Source organism: Pecten maximus, chromosome 10, assembly GCF_902652985.1.
Source record: "Pecten maximus chromosome 10, xPecMax1.1, whole genome shotgun sequence".
In the NCBI taxonomy this organism is placed as follows: domain Eukaryota; kingdom Metazoa; phylum Mollusca; class Bivalvia; order Pectinida; family Pectinidae; genus Pecten; species Pecten maximus.
The window spans coordinates 14,979,531-14,999,699 of NC_047024.1; the positions used below are offsets into that span (position 1 = coordinate 14,979,531).

General features: G+C 35.8%; 2 protein-coding genes across 3 annotated transcripts in view; one reads left to right on the forward strand and one right to left on the reverse strand.

Annotated features, from left to right (window-relative positions):
* LOC117335615 (synaptojanin-1-like) overlaps positions 1–9,016 on the forward strand; it is a 35,464-nt gene extending 26,448 nt beyond the window's left edge. Inside the window, exon 26 of the mRNA XM_033895735.1 lies at positions 88–9,016. Coding sequence (XP_033751626.1) covers positions 88–1,280 — 1,193 coding nt within the window. The 3' untranslated portion in view covers positions 1,281–9,016. The remainder of the gene's footprint in view (positions 1–87) is intronic.
* A 1,336-nt stretch (positions 9,017–10,352) lies between these two features.
* LOC117335617 (PIN2/TERF1-interacting telomerase inhibitor 1-like) lies at positions 10,353–20,099 on the reverse strand. 2 transcript variants are annotated; one of them, XM_033895739.1, is made up of 6 exons: positions 19,969–20,099; positions 17,875–17,997; positions 17,348–17,522; positions 16,187–16,301; positions 13,664–14,305; positions 10,353–11,560 (listed from the first exon to the last, which is right to left on the reverse strand). In XM_033895739.1, exons 1-6 carry the CDS (start codon positions 20,039–20,041, stop codon positions 10,883–10,885), a joined length of 1,806 nt encoding a protein of 601 aa, XP_033751630.1. In that variant the 5' UTR covers positions 20,042–20,099; the 3' UTR covers positions 10,353–10,882. The 2 variants fall into 2 exon arrangements, with proteins under 2 accessions (XP_033751630.1, XP_033751631.1); XM_033895740.1 differs by having other exon boundaries at positions 11,311–11,560; positions 13,540–14,305.
* Positions 20,100–20,169: the final 70 nt, after the last annotated feature.

A 20,169-nucleotide genomic window follows, 5' to 3' on the forward strand; every position in this document is an offset into this window, starting at 1 on the left:
ACTGTAATGTGTCGTGTTGATGTTGTAGGTCGACAGACGACGGCAGTATAACAGTTTTATCTGTAATGTGTCGTGTTGATGTTGTAGGTGGACAGACACAACCAGTGCCTCCGATACCCCGGAGTAGAACAAGTGAGACAGACCTCAACAGATCCCCGGACCCTTCTGTCTCCGCAGCGTTGGACCCTCCCAAACCTGTCCCCAGAGCGAGAAGTTCTGGCAACATTGCTGCTAATGATATGCCAAACAGACCCCCACGGAAAGGAGACAGTCCAACTTCTGGAGCATTAAACGGTCAACCTGGTCAACCTGGTCAACCTGGTCAGCCACGTCCTCGGCCTGTCCCTCGTCAGAGTTGTGCTGTGGGGGATGTGGACATTCCTGTCCCTGTGGATAGGACAGTGCCACCTCCCATCCTGCCAACCCGACAACAGAATGGGGGTCAGCCAGCTCCCATGGGACAGAACTCGTTCAGTAGCCCTTCTGGGTTTTCTTTGTTGGACAAACCACTCTCACCAGAAAAACCCAAGTCGACAGAGATAGATCCTTTTGATACTAGTAATGTTCCGTCACAATTCCGACAGGACCAGGCACCTCTGTTACCTCAGCAACAGTACAGTGCTCCACCTACAGAAGAGTTCTCTGTTCAGTGGGAGACAACTCCCTCCACAGACCCATTTCAAACTGATTTCAATGCTGACTCACCACCATGTCCAGCGTTTCAACCTCCATCTATGCCACCTCCAGAACTGGGGCCCGCACCCTTACCCCCACAGGAGGCGCCTCCCCCACCCCCAGAGGAAGCACCTCCCCCACCCCCAAGAGAAGACTCTTTTGCTGACAATTCCTTAGACAACAATGTGCAATATGAGGATGTAGACTTTGATGCCCCTCCCCCTAGTAGCTTACCCCCAGGGCTGCCCCCTTCTCCACCTAATGCCCCTCCCCCTAGTAGTCTACCCCCAGGGCTGCCCCCTTCTCCACCTGATGCCCCTCCCCCTAGTAGTCTACCCCCAGGGCTGCCCCTTTCTCCACCTAATGCCCCTCCCCCTAGTAGTTTACCCCCAGGGCTGCCCCCTCCCCCACCCCCAAGACCAGCTGTAGATATAGCCCCTCCCACAAGTTTACCCCCTGTCCCCTGTAGACCCCCTGTGATTACTGAGCCGGGAAACTTACCCCCAGTCCCTGCCCGCCCCTCCTTGACCCCTACCGCCCCACCTCCTAACCAACCCCCTGTTCCTAGTAGGCCAAACTTACCCCCGGTTCCCCCTCGAGTTTGACTTGGGGTAAAATTAGACTTATAAAACAATTATAATTGTTTCTGTGTGTGTATTGTCGGTATTTATAGCTAGCTAGTATTTGTTATATCACCTGTTATAGATTTTTGTATACATTAATTTTTTCCAAGAAAGAAAAATCCTTTTTACATGTGTTGATGGAGGACAAAGAAAATCCATCATACAAAAATGGCAGTTTTATGTCTCAACTATCTCTAGGAATAGAATTTCTCTATCCTCTATTAATACATGTAAAGGTGTTAATTTATATTCACAAAAGTCACAGGTATTGATACTGTATAAACAAGAGAATTGACTTACTGCTTTTTACTTGTAGCCTCTTGAACAAGACGGCAAGTTTTAGTACAATTTTAATTGACCAATATTATCTTTAGTGGTACCTTGTAAAGTTTATATGATGGACGTGTGAGATTTGGAAAAACATGGTTCTGGTCCTTCGAAGGGCTACATGAATCCAAAGGATTCTGGTGATTTATCGGCCTTTCAAATATCAAATAGTCGGCCATATCAGATTTTTAAAAGGCTGATAAACATCAGAAGCCATGGAATAAGTGCTGAATTAAATCATTCTATCAGGTTGTTGGGAATCTGCAGAAAGCTCAGTGACAGATTTCCTGTGATAATTTTAATATTCAGGAAATTAATTCGGAAAGCAAGTTAATTGTTATGAGGTTCCATAATGTTTTTTTCTGTATTTTTCATGAGATTCTTACTGATTGCTTGGTGGTTTTGCCAGTCAATAGAATATTCATATATAATTTATAACTGTTGTATAAGTTGGGAACGATGAAGGAAAACGGTATACGATACTGTCCTCTCGTGACTACATCAAGTTTGTGGCGCCCCATATGTGTGTCAGGACATAGCTAGTCGGTTTGTGTTCTGTGTATGTAGACTAATTACTTAATAGTATACAAACACAGTTTAATTGTTATAGAGCAATAAATGTGGGGTTAATTGTTGTTTTGTTATTTTTTGTGACAAAATGAGTCTGAAATTTTGAACTCAATAAGAACTTTTTGTCTTTTAATAGTTCTGCAGAGAGGAGTTTTAAGAACAAAAAAATCCACATTCGACCCTTCAATTTTTTTTTATTTTTTAAAATAATTTATTTTTACAAAACTACAGCAAAAGTAGCAGTTTTGACTCCCCGGCCCACTGCAGGCAAATTAGAGAAGTTTTATTCAATTTGCTTCACACAGAGATTTTTTTATTACAAATTCATTGTTAGTCAATGAACGGCCAACCTTACTATATATATGGATATCATAGAAAACAAATATATTATTGCATTCAAATGAAATATCATTCATCAAAAAAATTTATTGCATTTGAACACAAATTACTGCATTCCCACAAATCATTTTGTTTGAATGTAATATTTCCTGCAAATGCAATGATATTGTTTTTGCAGGCAATAATTTTTCAACATACACGATATTTGTCCATTGCCAGTTTCCGTAGCATTTTGAAATGATAATGCTACATTGATAGTTAGTATGATAACAACTGTTTTGCTATTTATTCTGTAAAATTTTCACAAAGTGGAAAAAGTACAATTTTATGGTACAGCGACGATGTTAACCCTTTTTGAACACTTGAACAGTCATCATGGATTTCCTTTGTGGTATGTCGTTGTACTGATTTAAGAACTTCTTATTTACCACTTTTTTGGGAGATGACTGTTTTAGAGTCATTGACACATTCCAATTATGTTTTCTGCGTTCTTAGTGCTGATACCAAGGTATGTTGTTTTTAAAGTTTGGCTTTTAATGTGTTTTTTGAATGGCTTTATTTTGTATCTAAATGACATGATTTGTTGTGTTTTGTAAGCTATTAAGTTTTTTGTGTTCCAATACGTATACTTTGTGATACGATTGTTGGTTTTTGTATCTTTTTGTAAGGGACCACTGATTATAATGGAAAAAATGTCGATTTTTGTATCGTTATGTATGGGACAACTGGTAACAAATAGAAAAAAATGAATTGTATATCTATATGATTCTGCCAAATTTATGATTATATATTGTAAATGTTTTCAGTTTATTACATTACTAGTCACCATCATCCTTTACAAAAACGAAAGTTTGACACAAAATGTTGATTATGGGGTGAATACTTGAAAAACTACCAAAACATGACATAAATTGAGTGTTCTAGAGATAAGTTTAGGAAGGAGGGCATGTTTTGAACCCCAGGATAAATGAGAATTTTTGGGCACCATGAAAAATGATTTCACTCTTAGCAAAATTTGTATGTATTGTGACCATACAGAACATGAAGAAATGTTTTACTTTAGCAAAACGAACCCTAGGATACGCAAAAATATGTTTCATTATAGCGAAACATTCATGATAAACCTCAGAAGACAGGGGATAATTGTTTTACTGTAGCTAATTTTATTGTGTTACATGTTCTTGATGCAATTACTTGCCAAAGAACAAAAATTTATAACGATATAAAATGAAAGAGTCATCATTACATTGTACATAGTGTTCGTCTGTGATTCATTACATGAACAAATATTTCATTTTCGGTTTTTTTTAACAATGTCTCAAAACACAAGTATTCTCACACCTCTATACTCCTAGTATTACTTTAACCAACACATGTGAACATTCTATAATTTGTTGAATGTGTAATTTTGGATTTCCTGAAATGACAAATGAAGAAATTATTGACAAATAGGATTTCCTGTTAAGACAATAGAGAAAAAATCTTATTGTTTCAAACTGTCAAAATGTTACAGGAAGATTTGTTATGTAACAGAAATCATTATTTTATTTATTTCAATGTCTTCGCTAGGAATCCAACCTTGGACACTGTCTTTACACTCACCTGGTCAAATTAAAGAGATTTTTCTCTACCTGAGCGGTGTATTGTGACAAGCATTTACCAGGGTTCCATATCAAATTAATTTATCACAAGTGATAGTGTTGCGAAAGACTTTTGTTCCTAGGATTATATTACTGTAGAAGATTCTTATGTAATAATCTAGGTATCAAGGTGTCTTCCAATATTACAGTGTGTAAATGTGTTATGACATCCTCCAACTAGATTTGTACTGGTCTTACGATGTTCTCCAACTAGATTTGTACTAGCCCGAGTTTTCTCTGGCCCTGTCACCATGTCTGGTGTAGGGCCAGAGCGCACTACTATATGAAAACGTGGAATTATCTGACACCGTTTGGTGTAGCCCGAGTTTTCTCTGGCCCTGTCACCATGTCTGGTGTACATGGTGACAGGGCCAGAGAAAACTCGGGCTAGATTTGTGCCAGTCTTACAAAATCCTCCAACTACTTGCTCTATCCTCCATCTTGATTCCACTCTATGCTTTACTTCATGGTATCAGTATATGTATTTATTGATTGATGTTTTTCTACGTACATTTTAATGTAATTGTCATGTCTTTAAACTTTCATTACAGATTATGTTCAGCTTATTTAACTATAAATTCTATTTACATACTAGTTTAACTATTAATTGTATATAACAATAGGTTTCTCTATATGATTAATTTCTACATAATACTAAAAGTTTTCTTTTTCTCTTAAATTAAACTAATATTTCTACAGAATGAAATATAGAATTTATGTTGATAAAATCTAGTAACTCTCTGTGGGATTCTCAACTGCATTCTTGACTCGATACAACAACTAGATTTAATCTGAAGAAAGAATTCAAAATGTGATATACAATGTACTAGTTAAAAAGTTTTAAAGATGTTGAAAACAGATTTTTTATGTGACAGATAATTTATGTGTTTGAAATAATTAATGACATGCATGTATCAATCTTATAATTAATGGGCATTATCATTAGACAAGTCCACACTCAGTGATTTTTTGGAACTTAGATATTTGAATCTTGAAATTCAAAACTTTCCATATTTACAGGTATTTTTCCTTCTCTGGAATGGTTGGTGTTGGTTTCAACTATTGCAAAACCTTAGGAAAACATCCAAGCACTAAAAAAATATCAAAATTTTCGATAAAATCACTGTTTTGTTTGAAAGTTTTGATATTTTTTGCTGTTTTCTGGTGTTTTTTTGTTCAATGATTTCCATATTTTTCACTCTTTTTTTTTTATCTCTAGAATGGTTTTCGTTTGTTTATACTATATTGCAAAACCTATGGAAAACCTCCAAACACTTAAAAATATCAAAATTTTAAATGTGTGGGAGTTGGTCCTGGTCTGAGGACCAATTATATCCCTTAGCTTTTGGACTCATCAAAATTTTGGCAATGATCGATGTTAGGTTGAACTCGCCTGCAAAAAAAAAGAAGAAAAAAATCCTACAAAAGTTCCATTGGACTTGTAGTCTCTGAATACCTACATAATGTACACAGGCAAAATATCTTCATGTCAATTCAGGTCAAATTCAGGTCAATATTTCCAGGTCAAATTGACCTGAAAAGAGCTGTTTAGTCAGTTCATGTCAAAAAATTGACCTGAATTTGACATGAAAACAATTAACAATTTCATGTCAAATTCAGGTCAATATTTTTTCAGGCCAAAATGTCCTCAAGTATGGGAATGACCAGGTTATTGTGATGTCATCCTTTTGTTAGCAGAATATCAACTCTCAGGCTCCAGGTGTAAGTGTTTTAACTTTTGTATACATCTGTTGTGTCACCCTAATTACGCTTTGTGGATTTACCTGTGAAATGGACATCCTGTTTACCTGTCACCGCTGTAAACAATCGCCTGAACTTTGGCCTTTTGTGAGATCTGTTTAGGCAGATTATCTAGTTGTATTGTTTGTGAGTCCATTTCCTGCTACTTGATTGACACCCAGCTTTATAAAACAGTTTATACAGTAGACTGTACTGTTAAGTATTGATTTGTGTTTTTTTTTTATCCTGGTAGAGAAATTAAACTTAACAAAATTCTTTTTTAAATTATCAAAGGAACATTTATCAGCTTGCCTGCTAAATTATACATAAATATAGATATTCTTTTCCCACAATTAGATTTTTTTTCAAAAATATTTTTTTTAAGCGTTTATGAGTTACAGAGTCAGAAGTTACATTTTATCATGAAGTTATAATTAATTCATCTTAAAACATTAATGTTTTTATCCATAACATTCCTGCTTAAAGTTTGTATAAAAACACTTTTGAATATATGTTCTGAAATTACATCAATGAAATAGTGCATCTTTTAATCAAGTAAAAAAGTACTTTCTTCATACTGTAAATATCATTTAAACTTCGGACAAGTCTCCCTCTACAATTTGTAGATATGAAAAACACCTTATATTGGTTGTGATCTCCATGAACAGGGATGAACAAAAGTGTATACAAAATCTCGTTTATGCATCCCTACCATAAGATACCAAAGTTACACATTAAGAAGTGACACAATTTCTATGACATCTTTTGATTTCTCTTGAGTTTTCAACATTTGTATCATATCCCGAACCATCCAAATAAAACTTGGTCATTGGTGTTATCGGCAGGAAATTTTGAAATCATCAGTATTTAAAACGAGCAAAGGTTAGGATGTGTTGTGTTAATGATAATCCTTCTCCCTCATGTTAACACTTACATCACTGTGAAAATAATACAGAGTTGTTTTATATATATATCATCTGAAAAGTGACTAGAGAGAGGTTCAAATAAACCTTCTGTTACCTGCATAATGATTGACAGGTGTTGTTTCCTCGTCAAGTTACCCTATCCTCATCTGTATCTGTATGATTGACAGGTGAAAGTTCCTCCTCAGTATCTGTATACTCACCTTGTTACCTGTATATGATTGACAGGTGTTAGTTCCCTCGTCAGTATCTGTATATGATTGACAGGTGATAGTTTCCTCTTCAGTATCTGTATACTCACCTTCTGTTACCTGTATAATGATTGACAGGTGATAGTTTCCTCATCAGTATCTGTATACTCACCTTCTGTTACCTGTATATGACTGACAGGTGTTAGTTTCCTCGTCAGTATCTGTATAATGATTGACAGGTGTTATTTCCTCGCCTAGTTACCCTATCCTCGTCAGTATCTGTATATGATTGACAGGTGATAGTTTCCTCGTCAGTATCAGTATATGATTGACAGGTGATAGTTTCCTCGTCAGTATCAGTATATGATTGACAGGTGTTATTTCCTCTTCAGTATCTGTATAATGATTGACAGGTGTTTGTTTCCTCGTCAGTATCTGTATACTCACCTTCTGTTACCTGTATAATGATTGACAGGTGTTAGTTTCCTCGTCAGTATCTGTATATGATTGACAGGTGATAGTTTCCTCGTCAGTATCTGTATATGATTGACAGGTGATAGTTTCCTCGTCAGTATCTGTATACTCACCTGTATATATATATAGGTATTGATTTACCTGTAGTAAATTAGTTACAGGTTTGTTAAAGAATCTAGTGATACTCTCGTACCTGGTCAATACTACGACCAGAGGAGCGTTAAATGTTTTGTACATTTTATTACGATTGAGATTATGTGGTTAAAATCATTGATGTCCCTCTTTGTTGTACGTTTATAGATAGTAAAATATTAAATCTGATACATCAAATCAATACATCCTAATATGTTAAATCTCAATACATTGTTATAGCATAAATCTGATAATTGAATAAATACATCATAATACAGCTGAATATTGAAGCTGGTAACTGTTAGGATATAGTAGTGAAGGTGTTTAAAATCTGTGGATTAAAAAAAATCAATGTAGTAGTAAATGTCATGTCCGTCGTCATGTCATGTCCGTCATAAATGTCCTCGTTATGTAGAGATAATAGAACACTGTGATAGAGTTTATTGTGATAATTGTTGATTCGGTCCAATACAGAAATCATTTACGAAAACTCAATGGCTTTGCATTTCATGACTAAACATATTTGTTCATATTTCCGATTTCTTATCATCAAGGCTTGAAAATCAAACTTCTCCAACAAGCCAAACAGGCTCTCCCGCCATTTTGAAATGATGCTGAATTCTGTCTTCATCTTTAAAAATGTTTTTTATGCGAACAATTTATATTTCTTTCTTGTAAAAATCTATAATTCACTTTTCTATTTGACAAATACATGAAGTTATTTCTGTGAACCCAAATGGCAATGTGTCTATATCTTTATATTGATTCATATTAATTATTTGGAAAATTAAAACTGTTGTATATTCTAAATGATTTATCTAATTGTTGACAACTTGATAATAATTTACTGTTTGAAAAAGATAAAGTTGATTGAAAGAAGAAAACTGTATCAAGCTTTGGTATCTTGTTGGGAATATATAGGAGACAGGGTATGATAAAACTACAGTATTGTATCTAGATCGTAAATAATGTAAAAATTAAAGGGACATCATTTGTTAGTTACTGGTTTATCATCTACGCGACTCCTCGACAATAAAACAAAACCATTGTGTAGAGGTTATCGAATTCAGTTGAACAAAGTACAATTTGTCCAAGGTAATAAGAGTTTCTGTCAAATCATTGAGTACATCACTGTCTAATCTACATGTAGACTTGCTAGTGTTATTGGGCTAACCTATCATTTTAGATGACAATGTTACATCGTCCCTTAAAGACGACGGTTGTATGTTACCGTAACTTTAGTATAGTTTATATCGTTGACAGATATGGACCATATTAAACTATTTGTTAGATTACTGCTGCTGTTGTGTTTGTGTATATTAGCGACATATCTTGGGCACAATGTTCCGATGAACCAAATAAAGAAAGTTTTAAGCTCAGATTTTCTCTGTTTATTTTTTCTTGCCTCCATTCAGTACATCATGATGCCCCAAACCTGTGTACACGTTTGGTGTGTAAGGTCAGAGTGCCATTAACGGACCCAAGATTCCCACACAGGTTGTCTGTACTACTGACAGGATAGACAATTATTTCATTGAATATCTGGGCCCACTTGTTCAAACGGTGATTAAGCTAATCACATTTTAACAATAATTTCTGGTAGAACTAGCCTGTCAACACTTTACGAAATTCTGTAATTCTTAATTCTCTTCCAATTGGCATAATTTAAAGATGATATACTCACAGGTTTGGAACAAATGAAAAATGAAATTTTCACTAATCAAGTGCTTAAGCTAATCACCTTTTAAACAACTGGGTCTTGGTGGAAAGCCTTTCAAATTATAAACAAGAGGCCCAATGGGCCTGTATCACTAACATCCTTCTTTACAACTTTAGAGTTGATCTATGTCATATTTAAAGATTTCAGCATATTTTACATATTTCACATTGGTCAAACAGGCTAAAATCTTCAAACAACTTCTTCTCGATAACCAAGAGGCCCAGGAACTTGATATTGGGCCTGTAGCATGCTGAGGTGAAGGGCTATCAAGTTTATTCAAATGAATGACCTTGACCTACATTAAAGGTCACAGGGGTAAAATATGCTGAAATCTTTAAAAGGTTTAAATCTTGAAACACTGATTTTGCGATAGACAAGAGACCTGATATTAGGCCAATAGTATGCTGGAATGAAAGACTGGAAAATTTATTGACATGAATAAACCTAGCCTACTCTGAAATTTGAATAAAGTGGTAATCATCATAGTATCTGCAGAAACAACCTAGATCAACTTCAAAGTTGCTGTAGAGCCAGGTGAGCGATACAGGCCCATTGGGTCTCTTGTTTGTGTAAATCGCCTATTTTTGGGAAGTTTGTCAAGTTTCAGACACAAAATGCCTTTGCACAGTCACATTTGAATGAAAGATGATATTTAGAAATTTTCTCTTTCATTACCCTATATTTCTCACAAATTATCTATCACCTTGGTACACTTATAATATGCCATGACAGCATCAGAGTTAACTGTTAAATTTGGTTCAGACTTAATTCAAACAATGTCCTCTCTACTTATATATTATTTGATGCTGCCACAAGAAAACTCTTTTTATCAAACAGACCAAAGATTTTTGTCAACATGGTGACAAATACAAAACCTGTCATGACATTACTATCCCGCAGATTCAGAGAAAACATCAAGAGCAGAGCCCCGAGATTTTTACAATGCTTTGCCTCGTTAAACCCATTTCTAAAATAGCATTTCAAAATCAACAAAATAATCAAACATAGGATTTTTTTTATTTTAAATAGTTTACATTTCCATAAAACCTTTAATTTGAAGCACTAACGTAACAATGTGTGTAACAAATAATTCCAACTATCCCTTCAACAGGAACAAAATACATGTATCAGGGGTATACGTAATTACAGATCAGTTATGTCACCTGAACTTCTAAATGAACTCCTTGTCCTAGGAAGCTGATGATTTCTCTAGTTATTCCAAATCATTCTCGCACAAAAAATTATAAAACTGGCCAGAATTTTCTCTATAAATCTTTCAAGATTTCTTGCTATCGATTTTTCACAATTACCTTTTTATCCTCAAGAAGGAGAAAAATCAAACTTTTTTTTTTAAGTATTTTGAATTTTTAAATTTTCAGATTATCTCATTTACCACTTTTTCTAAACTGGTTGTATCTATTGCCATTTTTGACGGACACGGAAGTTTTAGCTTGAAAATTGTATCTAAATCTCTATTTTTCCTGTTGGAAAGCACCAGTGCTAGCTCTAGCCTGTCAGATCGTTGGAGCTAAAATCTTTTTCGTGTTTGCTTTTTGGGTTTTTTTGGTCGACACCAGTTCTGTTTGGCTTTTAAGCTTTTGTTCTTTACATGCTTCATTTTCTTTTCAATAATTTTATTTGCCAAAACCACCATAGAATCTTTGCCGTAGCCTGCCACCTCTATACAGTTGGATCCTGGAAATGCTCGGCCATATTGTTTTATCTCGGCCACCAATTGTTTGCTCCTGTTATTGAGTTTAAAATCTGATGGTGTCGTACAATACCCTAAATATCCTCCAGGTGTATTTCGTGTTGTTGTACTATCTTTTTTCTGCTTGTAACGTCTCTTTCTTTGTCTTGTACCCGACACGGACACATCTTTTTTATTTTTTCGTCCTGTACCTGACACAGACACATCTTTTTCATTTTTTTGTCCTGTACCCGACACAGACACATCTTTTTTAGATTCCACAGGCCCCTGGTTGTCACCTGACTTTTGTGCCAGCACAAATTGTTTCTTAGCTTTTTCGATTTTTTTAAGTTTTCTAAGTACTCTGTTTGGTAATATAACTTTTGTTTGATCTTTCACTGATCCTACATCATTTATAGGCCAACTGTCGGTTGAACCAAGCTTTTCTCCTGCCAGAGTCTGTGTTTCTGTGGGACTGTCACTATTTCCTTCAGTCAGAGAGTCTTCAGCCTTTGCCTAAAGAAAACAAAAACATAAACTTTGAAATTTTCACCATTTTTTATTATCCAAACATGATCATACATTTTTCAAAGAAAAATATTTCCCCCAATTTTACACAATGAATATGGTCAGGTCAAAGTGCATATTCTAATTAAAGATATCGAAATAGCTGCTTGTATGATAATTCAACACAGACATATATGGGGGGGATATTTTTTTTCAAAATACTTAATTTAATTAAGAATCAATACTGGAAACTTCCATCCACTCATGCAGTACTAATTAATGGGATACATGTATGTCCAGTGTCAGATTATTTTCCACATAAGTTTTTGTCCCTACCGATAAATTTTCATTATAATTTCAAACTTTGCAAAAACTCTGTTACCAGTCTCAAAGTACCAACAGCACATCGTATAAAATCTAATCCTAAGATGACAAGTAATTGTGCTAGGTTTATTTCCTATTCTGTGATCCATCTCTCTCTTTAGATAGGATTGTAGACCATCAGGACTATATTGCTGGATAAACATTTATAGCCCAAATTAGATAATATAAACAATTTTACATTTTTGTTCCAACTAGCTACTATATATTTTTACCACAAATATCATTAATACCATATCTAGTCTCCGGAGCCGACACCCTATACATGTGCTTCGACTAAAACTTTAACAACATTTCTTAAGTTTACTTTTTGGAAAGAAACTCCTTTCTGCAATCTAGTTTCACAAACGTTCTTCAATTTATTCCTAAATTCTTCGTGTTCCCATCAAGTTCGAGTTAACGAGATTCCGCTGTATATAGGAGCATACTTACGTCTTGTTATAGTTAAAATAAATTAACTTCCGCTGTATATAGGAGCATACTTAAGTCTTGTTATAGTTAAAATAAATTAACTTCCGCTGTATATAGGAGCATACTTAAGTCTTGTTATAGTTAAAATAAATTAACTGAAGATTTTATCTTCAGTAAATATAGATTTGTGAAATTAAAAATTTAGGTACAATTTATTGTGTGTACCAAACTAACACTGGAAGACTAGACTATTGGACTAACCTCCTCTGGTTAATCATAACCACACTTTACTGTGGCCGTTTTCGTTTTTGCAGTCCAAATGGTTAGACCACTTGGACGGGTGTTGTTCGTTTATGAAAGAAAGACGGACCTGGTGATTTTATATTGTTTTCAGACAACCCTTGACAAAGACTTCCCAGGCCTGTATTAATATTTGCAGGTCGGTAAAGATATATGTTTGAAATATTACATTAAAAAACTGACGAACTGGTTTGTCCGCATAAACGAACAGGCCCTGTACATGTGTGCACCAATCTCTGCAAGGCCTGGCCATGGGTGACTGGCTGTTCAATTTCAACCACCCTTGGTTAATTATAATCACACTTTACTGTACCTGTATACATGTATGTACAAAAAAGGCATGAAACACCCTTACTTCAAAATGTAGGGAATTATCGACCATGTAACACCCTTACTTCAAAATGTAGGGAATTATCGACCATGCAACACCCTTACTTTAAAATGTAGGGAATTATCGACCATGCAACACCCTTACTTCAAAATGTAGGGAATTATCGACCAAGCAACACCCTTACTTCAAAATGTAGGGAATTATCGACCATGTAACACCCTTACTTCAAAATGTAGGGAATTATCGACCATGAAACACCCTTACTTCAAAATGTATGGAATTATCGACCAAGCAACACCCTTACTTCAAAATGTAGGGAATTATCGACCATGAACACCCATACTTCAAAATGTAGGGAATTATCGACCAAGCAACACCCTTAATTAAAAATGTATGGAATTATCGACCAAGCAACACCCTTACTTCAAAATGTAGGGAATTATCGACGATGTAACACCCTTACTTCAAAATGTAGGGAATTATCGACCATGAACACCCATACTTCAAAATGTAGGGAATTACCGACATTATAAAATAATTTTGATATTTTTACAGTCAGACTCACATCAATCAACAATTGGCATGTGTTTTCTTTTCTTTTTCTTCTTCTTTGTTTTCACAGAGTCATTATTTGAATTGTTAGTCTGCGGCTTATTTTCTCTATCATCCTCGCACACATCATCTTTTACCTTTTTATTTTTCTTTGTTTTCTTGGACTTAGCCTTGTCTTCAGTTTCACATTCCATCTGGTCGGAATTGTTTATAGAATTTATTTCATCACTTTCTACAGAATTTTTATCGTTTATACTGTCTGTATTCTTTTCTTTTTTCTTTTTCTTGCTTTTTTTCCTCTTTACACCCTCAGATTCCTCATCAACTTGTGACTCTGACGAACGTTTCCGTTTCTTTTTCGACTTGTCATCCTCACTGACATCGCATCCCTCCCCACGATTTTCCAGATTTGAACCCTCTGTAGTGTCACTTGTTTCCTCAGTAAATTCTTCATCATCTTTATTTTTCCTTTTTTTCTTTGACTTCTTTTTCTTTGCTACTAATGTATCACCATAAACCTCCTCGTTGTCTCCTAAACTGAATCTCACTTTCTTTTTCACTGATTTGTTTTCGTCAGCATCATTGCTAATCGAGTCGGTACTTGTACTAAAACTTGGTCTCTCTTCGTCCTCAGACTTGTCAATCGTGCTTAGAGATGTCATGGAAGCCTTCCTTTCGGCCATTTTTTTGGCAAAGTAATCCTGTACACTGTCAGTACTTTGTACGGTGATCACTCCGTGTTCTGCCTTATTCTCGGTATCTGAGGAACTGCTATCATCCTGTGAAAATAAAACGAACAATAGATCAATTGTCTTGTACCTCTTTTGAAGAATATCAGGAAATAGAAGCCCCAGTGAAATACATACAATAATTAAACCTGTCAACTTAACACAAGTACTGTTACAGTGTGGACGTCACCATAAACCTTACATGAAACTGGAAACAATAGAATTGTTTTCTAGCAAAATTTTAGAGCAATATAAACAAGAGGCCCAAGGGCCTTAACGGTCATCTGACTCTAAATTAAACACCCTTATATTATTGTATGTATTCTCTGTAGCAAGTATATAGTGGCACTGTTGCAGCATGCCCCATTAATTTTTCTTATCAGGGGTAAAGTGTACCCCTCTACAGAAAATTTCAGGGGTACAGGCTGAAATCAACGGGTACAGGCAAAAATGCATAAATAAATAGTTGAAATGTTCCGTGAGCGCCATGTCTGCTTAAAGCTATTTAGTATACCCCTCCCCCCCCCTAAAATTTTAAGTTATCTTTTTGATTGAATTTATGAAAGTACTTACTCAATACTTGATTAAGATTTACAATATTAACTTTCAATCAAGTTATTATAATAGATGTGGTTTCATTCACCAAGTTTCGTTTGATTGATGATGATGACTTCGGTTGAAAAAAATTGTTTAAAGATTGATGTTTTGATGTAGCCATGTTAACTTTAGCGTAAACGGGAATGATGTCACGCTGTACGATCGTAACATATGATTGCGAAAGATTGTGACCTAGATGAGATGCAGCGTAACATTATTCAGGTTAGGAAATAACCGAGATATGTGGGTCGCCATATATATATCAGCCAATCAAAATGCAGGATTCGCCGGAACCGGAAGCAATTGTGGCTGATAAAACATTGCGAGAATGATCGAAAACAATTCATAATGTGTTGTACTGTATCTTATCGTACTTTCTTCTGTCGACTGTTTATAATTTTAGTTTTTATACCCGATATTATGTGCGTGCATTGTACCCCTGCTATCAAAACTTTGTACGTGCATACTAATTTTGATGCATGAATCACGTACAGTTGTACTTGATGGGGCATGCTGCTGTTGGCCATGGTGGCCATCTTGGATTTTTGACCGACCCAATAAACAACAACACTTGGTCTGGACCATCTCAGGATAATTTCTGATAAGTTAGAGCTGAATCCCACTGGTGGAATTCGAGAAGAAGTTTGAAATAGGTATTGTTCAGGAAAACCATGATTGCACAATTATGTTACAAAATGGCCTTCATTGCTGCCATGTCAATGTTTTTACGAGGCCGAAAAATAACAACACTTTGTTGACCCTCCTTCCTTAACATCCTCACTAATTTCCAGCTCAATGGCACCAGTGGAACCGGAGAAGAAGTTTAAAATGTGTTTTTTCAAGATGGCTGCCATTGTGGCCATCTTGGATTTCAGACTGATCCGAAAAATAACAACACTTGGTCAGGATCATCTCAGGATCATTTCAGGCAAGTTTCAGCTCAATAGCTCTGGTGAAACTCGAGAAGAAGTTTAAAATATGTTTTCAAAATGGCAGCTATGACGGCCATCTTGGATTTCGGACCAACCCGAAAAATAACAACACTTGGTCAGGACCATCTCAGGATCATTTCTGACAAGTTTCAGCTCAATCCCACTGGTGGAACTTGAGAAGAAGATTGAAATGTGAAAACTTTACGGACGTTTTTTAGTTTAGCCCTGCCTACAGACACCTGGAAAATCCCTGGTCATTCTACAAGAGGCTGAGGGATGCAAAAAAAAGCTCACAATCCCCAAATTATTCCATGATCTTTAACTTAATATGGCTGATCATGATGTTTTAGGCCAGCAGTGCACACTGTCCGCTGTAAACAATATAAATGCCTATCTTCCTTACCTCAGACGATGGGGTAAGGTCTGCCTCAGGTTTGACCTGGCGTCTTCCAAATATACATGCCATATCTTCTCGAGATTTCGATGACAAATCCTTCCCTTTGGTGAATTTTTGGTAGCTGTAAGGGAAATGTGACAGTTGTAGTAAATACACAATACTACAGAGGTTTAGTAACCCCAACACTTACAACAGAAGGACAATTTTCAATATCAAAAGTACCCATAGAGGATTTTATATGAGTGTTATATGTCATGGAATTTATTGAATGATATCATGGCCCTTTATCATAATGTGAAGTTTCATCAAAATCCTTCAAGGAATGAAGCCACCAGAGCGATGACAAACTTTGGAGTTACGTACATACATAAAGGCAGTCGGAGAGTAAACTTATAGTCTATGTATAGCTGACTTAGTATACAGGAAAAAACAATCCAGGTAAGTAGAGGATAATTACTTTGTAAAATATCTTCAAAGTTACTGATAATAAGCTCTGACATGTTTATTGGAGTCTAAAATATTAACAAAAGCTATTCCATTGACCTTATAAAGTCACCCCTGATTTTAGTCCAGGCCCATGTGTTGGTTTCCTGGGGTTACTACGTACAGAATACTAAATAATGTAAATAAATATTTAAAGAGCAACGACTTTTACAAAATAGCTGTATCATCAAAATGCTGTTCAGGAACACTTCATAACATATAATGGTTATAAAGCCTACTAGGTTTCAGAGAGATCATTTGAAAAATGCAGGAACCGGACATAATTCTAACACTGACATAAGCAAAGGGCAATAATGTTATGCCTTTCAGGGAAACACACCTACATATATATATATCATGATTATAAAGCCTACCAATTTTCAAAGAGATTGAATGAAAAATGCAGGAGACCTACAGACAAACAAAAGACTTCTGGACAAACAGAAGTTTATGCCAGAAGGAGGGACAACACCATATGATACCAAAATGCTCACTCCTGTCAAATTTTGACGAGTGTGTAACATGAATTTATTATGGTTTGGCAACTAGTAAATGCCTGATCATTAGTATGGTACTTAACATCCATACAAATAACTAAATCCATCGTATTTCACATCTTGACCAGTTCTCCTAACCTCTCATGGCACTCCCAATATAAAGATAAAACAAAGCTGACTAACTTACTGTACTCTACTGCGTGAAGCTTTAGACTTGCTCTCAAGTCCGGTGACTTTATCAGAGGAATCCTCGTCACTGTTGTTCTTTTCAGGGGCATCCTGGTTCAGACTCGACAACAAGTCATTAAAGTCATCCTGGTGGGCTATCCAATTGTCTGCATGATTCCGGGAGCATCCAACACCTGAAAAATGAGATCTGATGTTTGTGATTCCTGAATCATTTCAACAGTTACAAAGTACCTATAAAAGGAGCATTTGAAGAGAAATTCATATTTTGTTCAATCTTGTTTATTTGTTTTCTCACAGACAACTAGTTCCAGTGTCCTCTGAAGCCGATTGAAAGCTAAATCTGTTGTTGTCTGGGCACAATATTTCATCATTAACTTTTCCGTAAAATCATAAATCGGAGGTGACATGATTTATTTGAGATGTGTAGTACAATATTTTCATGTACAGCAAATGTTTCAATATTATATTTAAATTAAATATTTAATTTCACAGCAGACAAGTTATGTCGATTGTTTGACAGAGTACCTCTGGTGTCGTTCTTCACAGATATTTTCACATGATCTACTTTTCCATCTTCATTTGCTCCGAGCCCTTTACCCTTTGCCCAGCCGAACTTTTCCAGCATCTTCTGACCAAACTTTGATCCATCTGAAACCAAACAGTTCAATCTTATATGTGCTCATAACTGTATGTTAGCTGTTCTCATCTCACTACGATAAATTCCCCCTACTAGATTTGGAAGGTTAAACTCATAGCAAATTTTGTTTGCAAACTGTATGAATCCGCTAGAAGTTTGCAAACAAAATTTGTTTCATACCCCGATGAAACCAAAACAAAATTGACATCAACGCTTATAACTAATTTTTGAAAATGATTTTCTAATTTAAAACATCTTTTATGTACAATTTTACTGGTTTTAAATGGGATTCTTTTTCTCAACTCAATACGCAACGTCAATTGTCGTATTGTGACATCACATTTTTCGCGCCATTCTCAGAATTTCTTTCATAGAAGAATGAAAAGAATTTTTCGACCAATCACATTGAGTATTTACCATGAAAACAAAGAAAAATTAAATATAACACTGTTAAACACTTAAACGTAAATTAGTTGCTAGACATGATCAAAATCCTGACTTTGAACATTTAACATTCTGCGCGGTGTAAATCCAGCTTGGGAAGTTAAGAGGTTACACAGGGCCTGTAATACGTTTCTCGTCATGTTATCTTCCAACAATGTTACAATGTTGGAGGAATAGTGGTGTCTAGAAAGTCCACTGACGTCGTACTTATTTCTGTGGTTAATTTAATGGTAGCGTGCCATGAGTTCATTGAATCCAAAAAGGAGGAAAGGTCCTCTCGGGAATGGGTCCAAATGAAAAACACCATCAATGTATCTCCACCATACCAAAGGAATTTTAGAACATATTGACAAAAACTTTCCTTCCCATTAGTCCATGAATATAATCGCATAGTTCGGTGCCTTGCCCCAAAAGAGCATAGCGACATGTCTAGTCTTATAATTACATGGATAACATTTGCCAGAATTGATTAATACATTAATATGAAGTCAACATAAGTCTTTATATAATTTATATAGGTAGGTATTTCTGGCTAATGTTATCATCAATCATGTTAGTCTAGAGACATGTCCCTGTACTTGAACATTCTATATACAAGAAATTATATTTATAATTGTCAAGTAGTAATAACGACAGTACAGACAAGTAAATTGTCGAATTTTCGAGGCAATCTGCCCCTTTATCAAGACACAGGTAAATTACATACGATCACATATAGACATAGAACATGGAACAGTTACACAAATATAGTAGGTATAAACAACAATATATATCGTAATGTTGTAAAAACAATCCCCCTCAGCCGATTATTAATTCACCGAGGGCTGGACCAGAGTGACTATCCGCACTGTTAATGAGTCTTCGTATCAGCTAGGAATCTGAACAGGATCATAATCTACACAATGTTAATAAGTCTATATCAGTCCGGACCGATATAACCTAACACTTAAAAACAAAAACATTAGCTCTGAAGAGCTATTACGACAGTATGGACCCTACACCCGGCACCTATCTATATTACTGCCCAGTCCATGTCTGGTATCGGAGCTAGAGGAAACAAGGGCAAGAGCTAATGTGCACAGGGGCACGTAACATATTAGCCCGAGTTTCCTCTGGCCTAATCCGAAGGGTTCTGATGTTAATATCGCCTTTCAAGCTGCCTTATCTTCGTAGTAAGATCGTCAGAACATTCGGACTACCTCTGGCCCTGACACCATGTCGTAGAACAGACACGGTGACAGGGCCAGAGGAAAGTCGGGCTAGATACATGTGTCCCCGATCAGTCTATCGCTCATATCATTATATTGGAGACCATGGTAGAATGTGACGAACAAAGTATATATCGACACTATCAATCAATGGTGCGTATGCTATTTTTGTTTGATTTCACGGTAGAAAACACGTGTTTTCAAAGTATCCGGATTGTTTTTCGGAATCGTCAGAGATAGCATAATTCTGCCGTGAAATATATCATTTGTGTAAAAGTTGAAATGTAAATCATATACATTGCGACTGCTTCATATATGTATATTAGATACCTTTACTCCAATTATTTCCTCTGGGATCTGCCGAAAACTTTTGTTTTCGACGTGGGGCTGCAAGCATGGACATTTTCGACACGTTATTCTTTTTTTACAACATCAATTCCGCTTCCGGTCGAGTCCATCATCTTTTTAAGCCAAGGTCTTTCATTGGTCAATTTCAGCTAATGACATCAGGTCTTTCAAAGCTGTGTATTG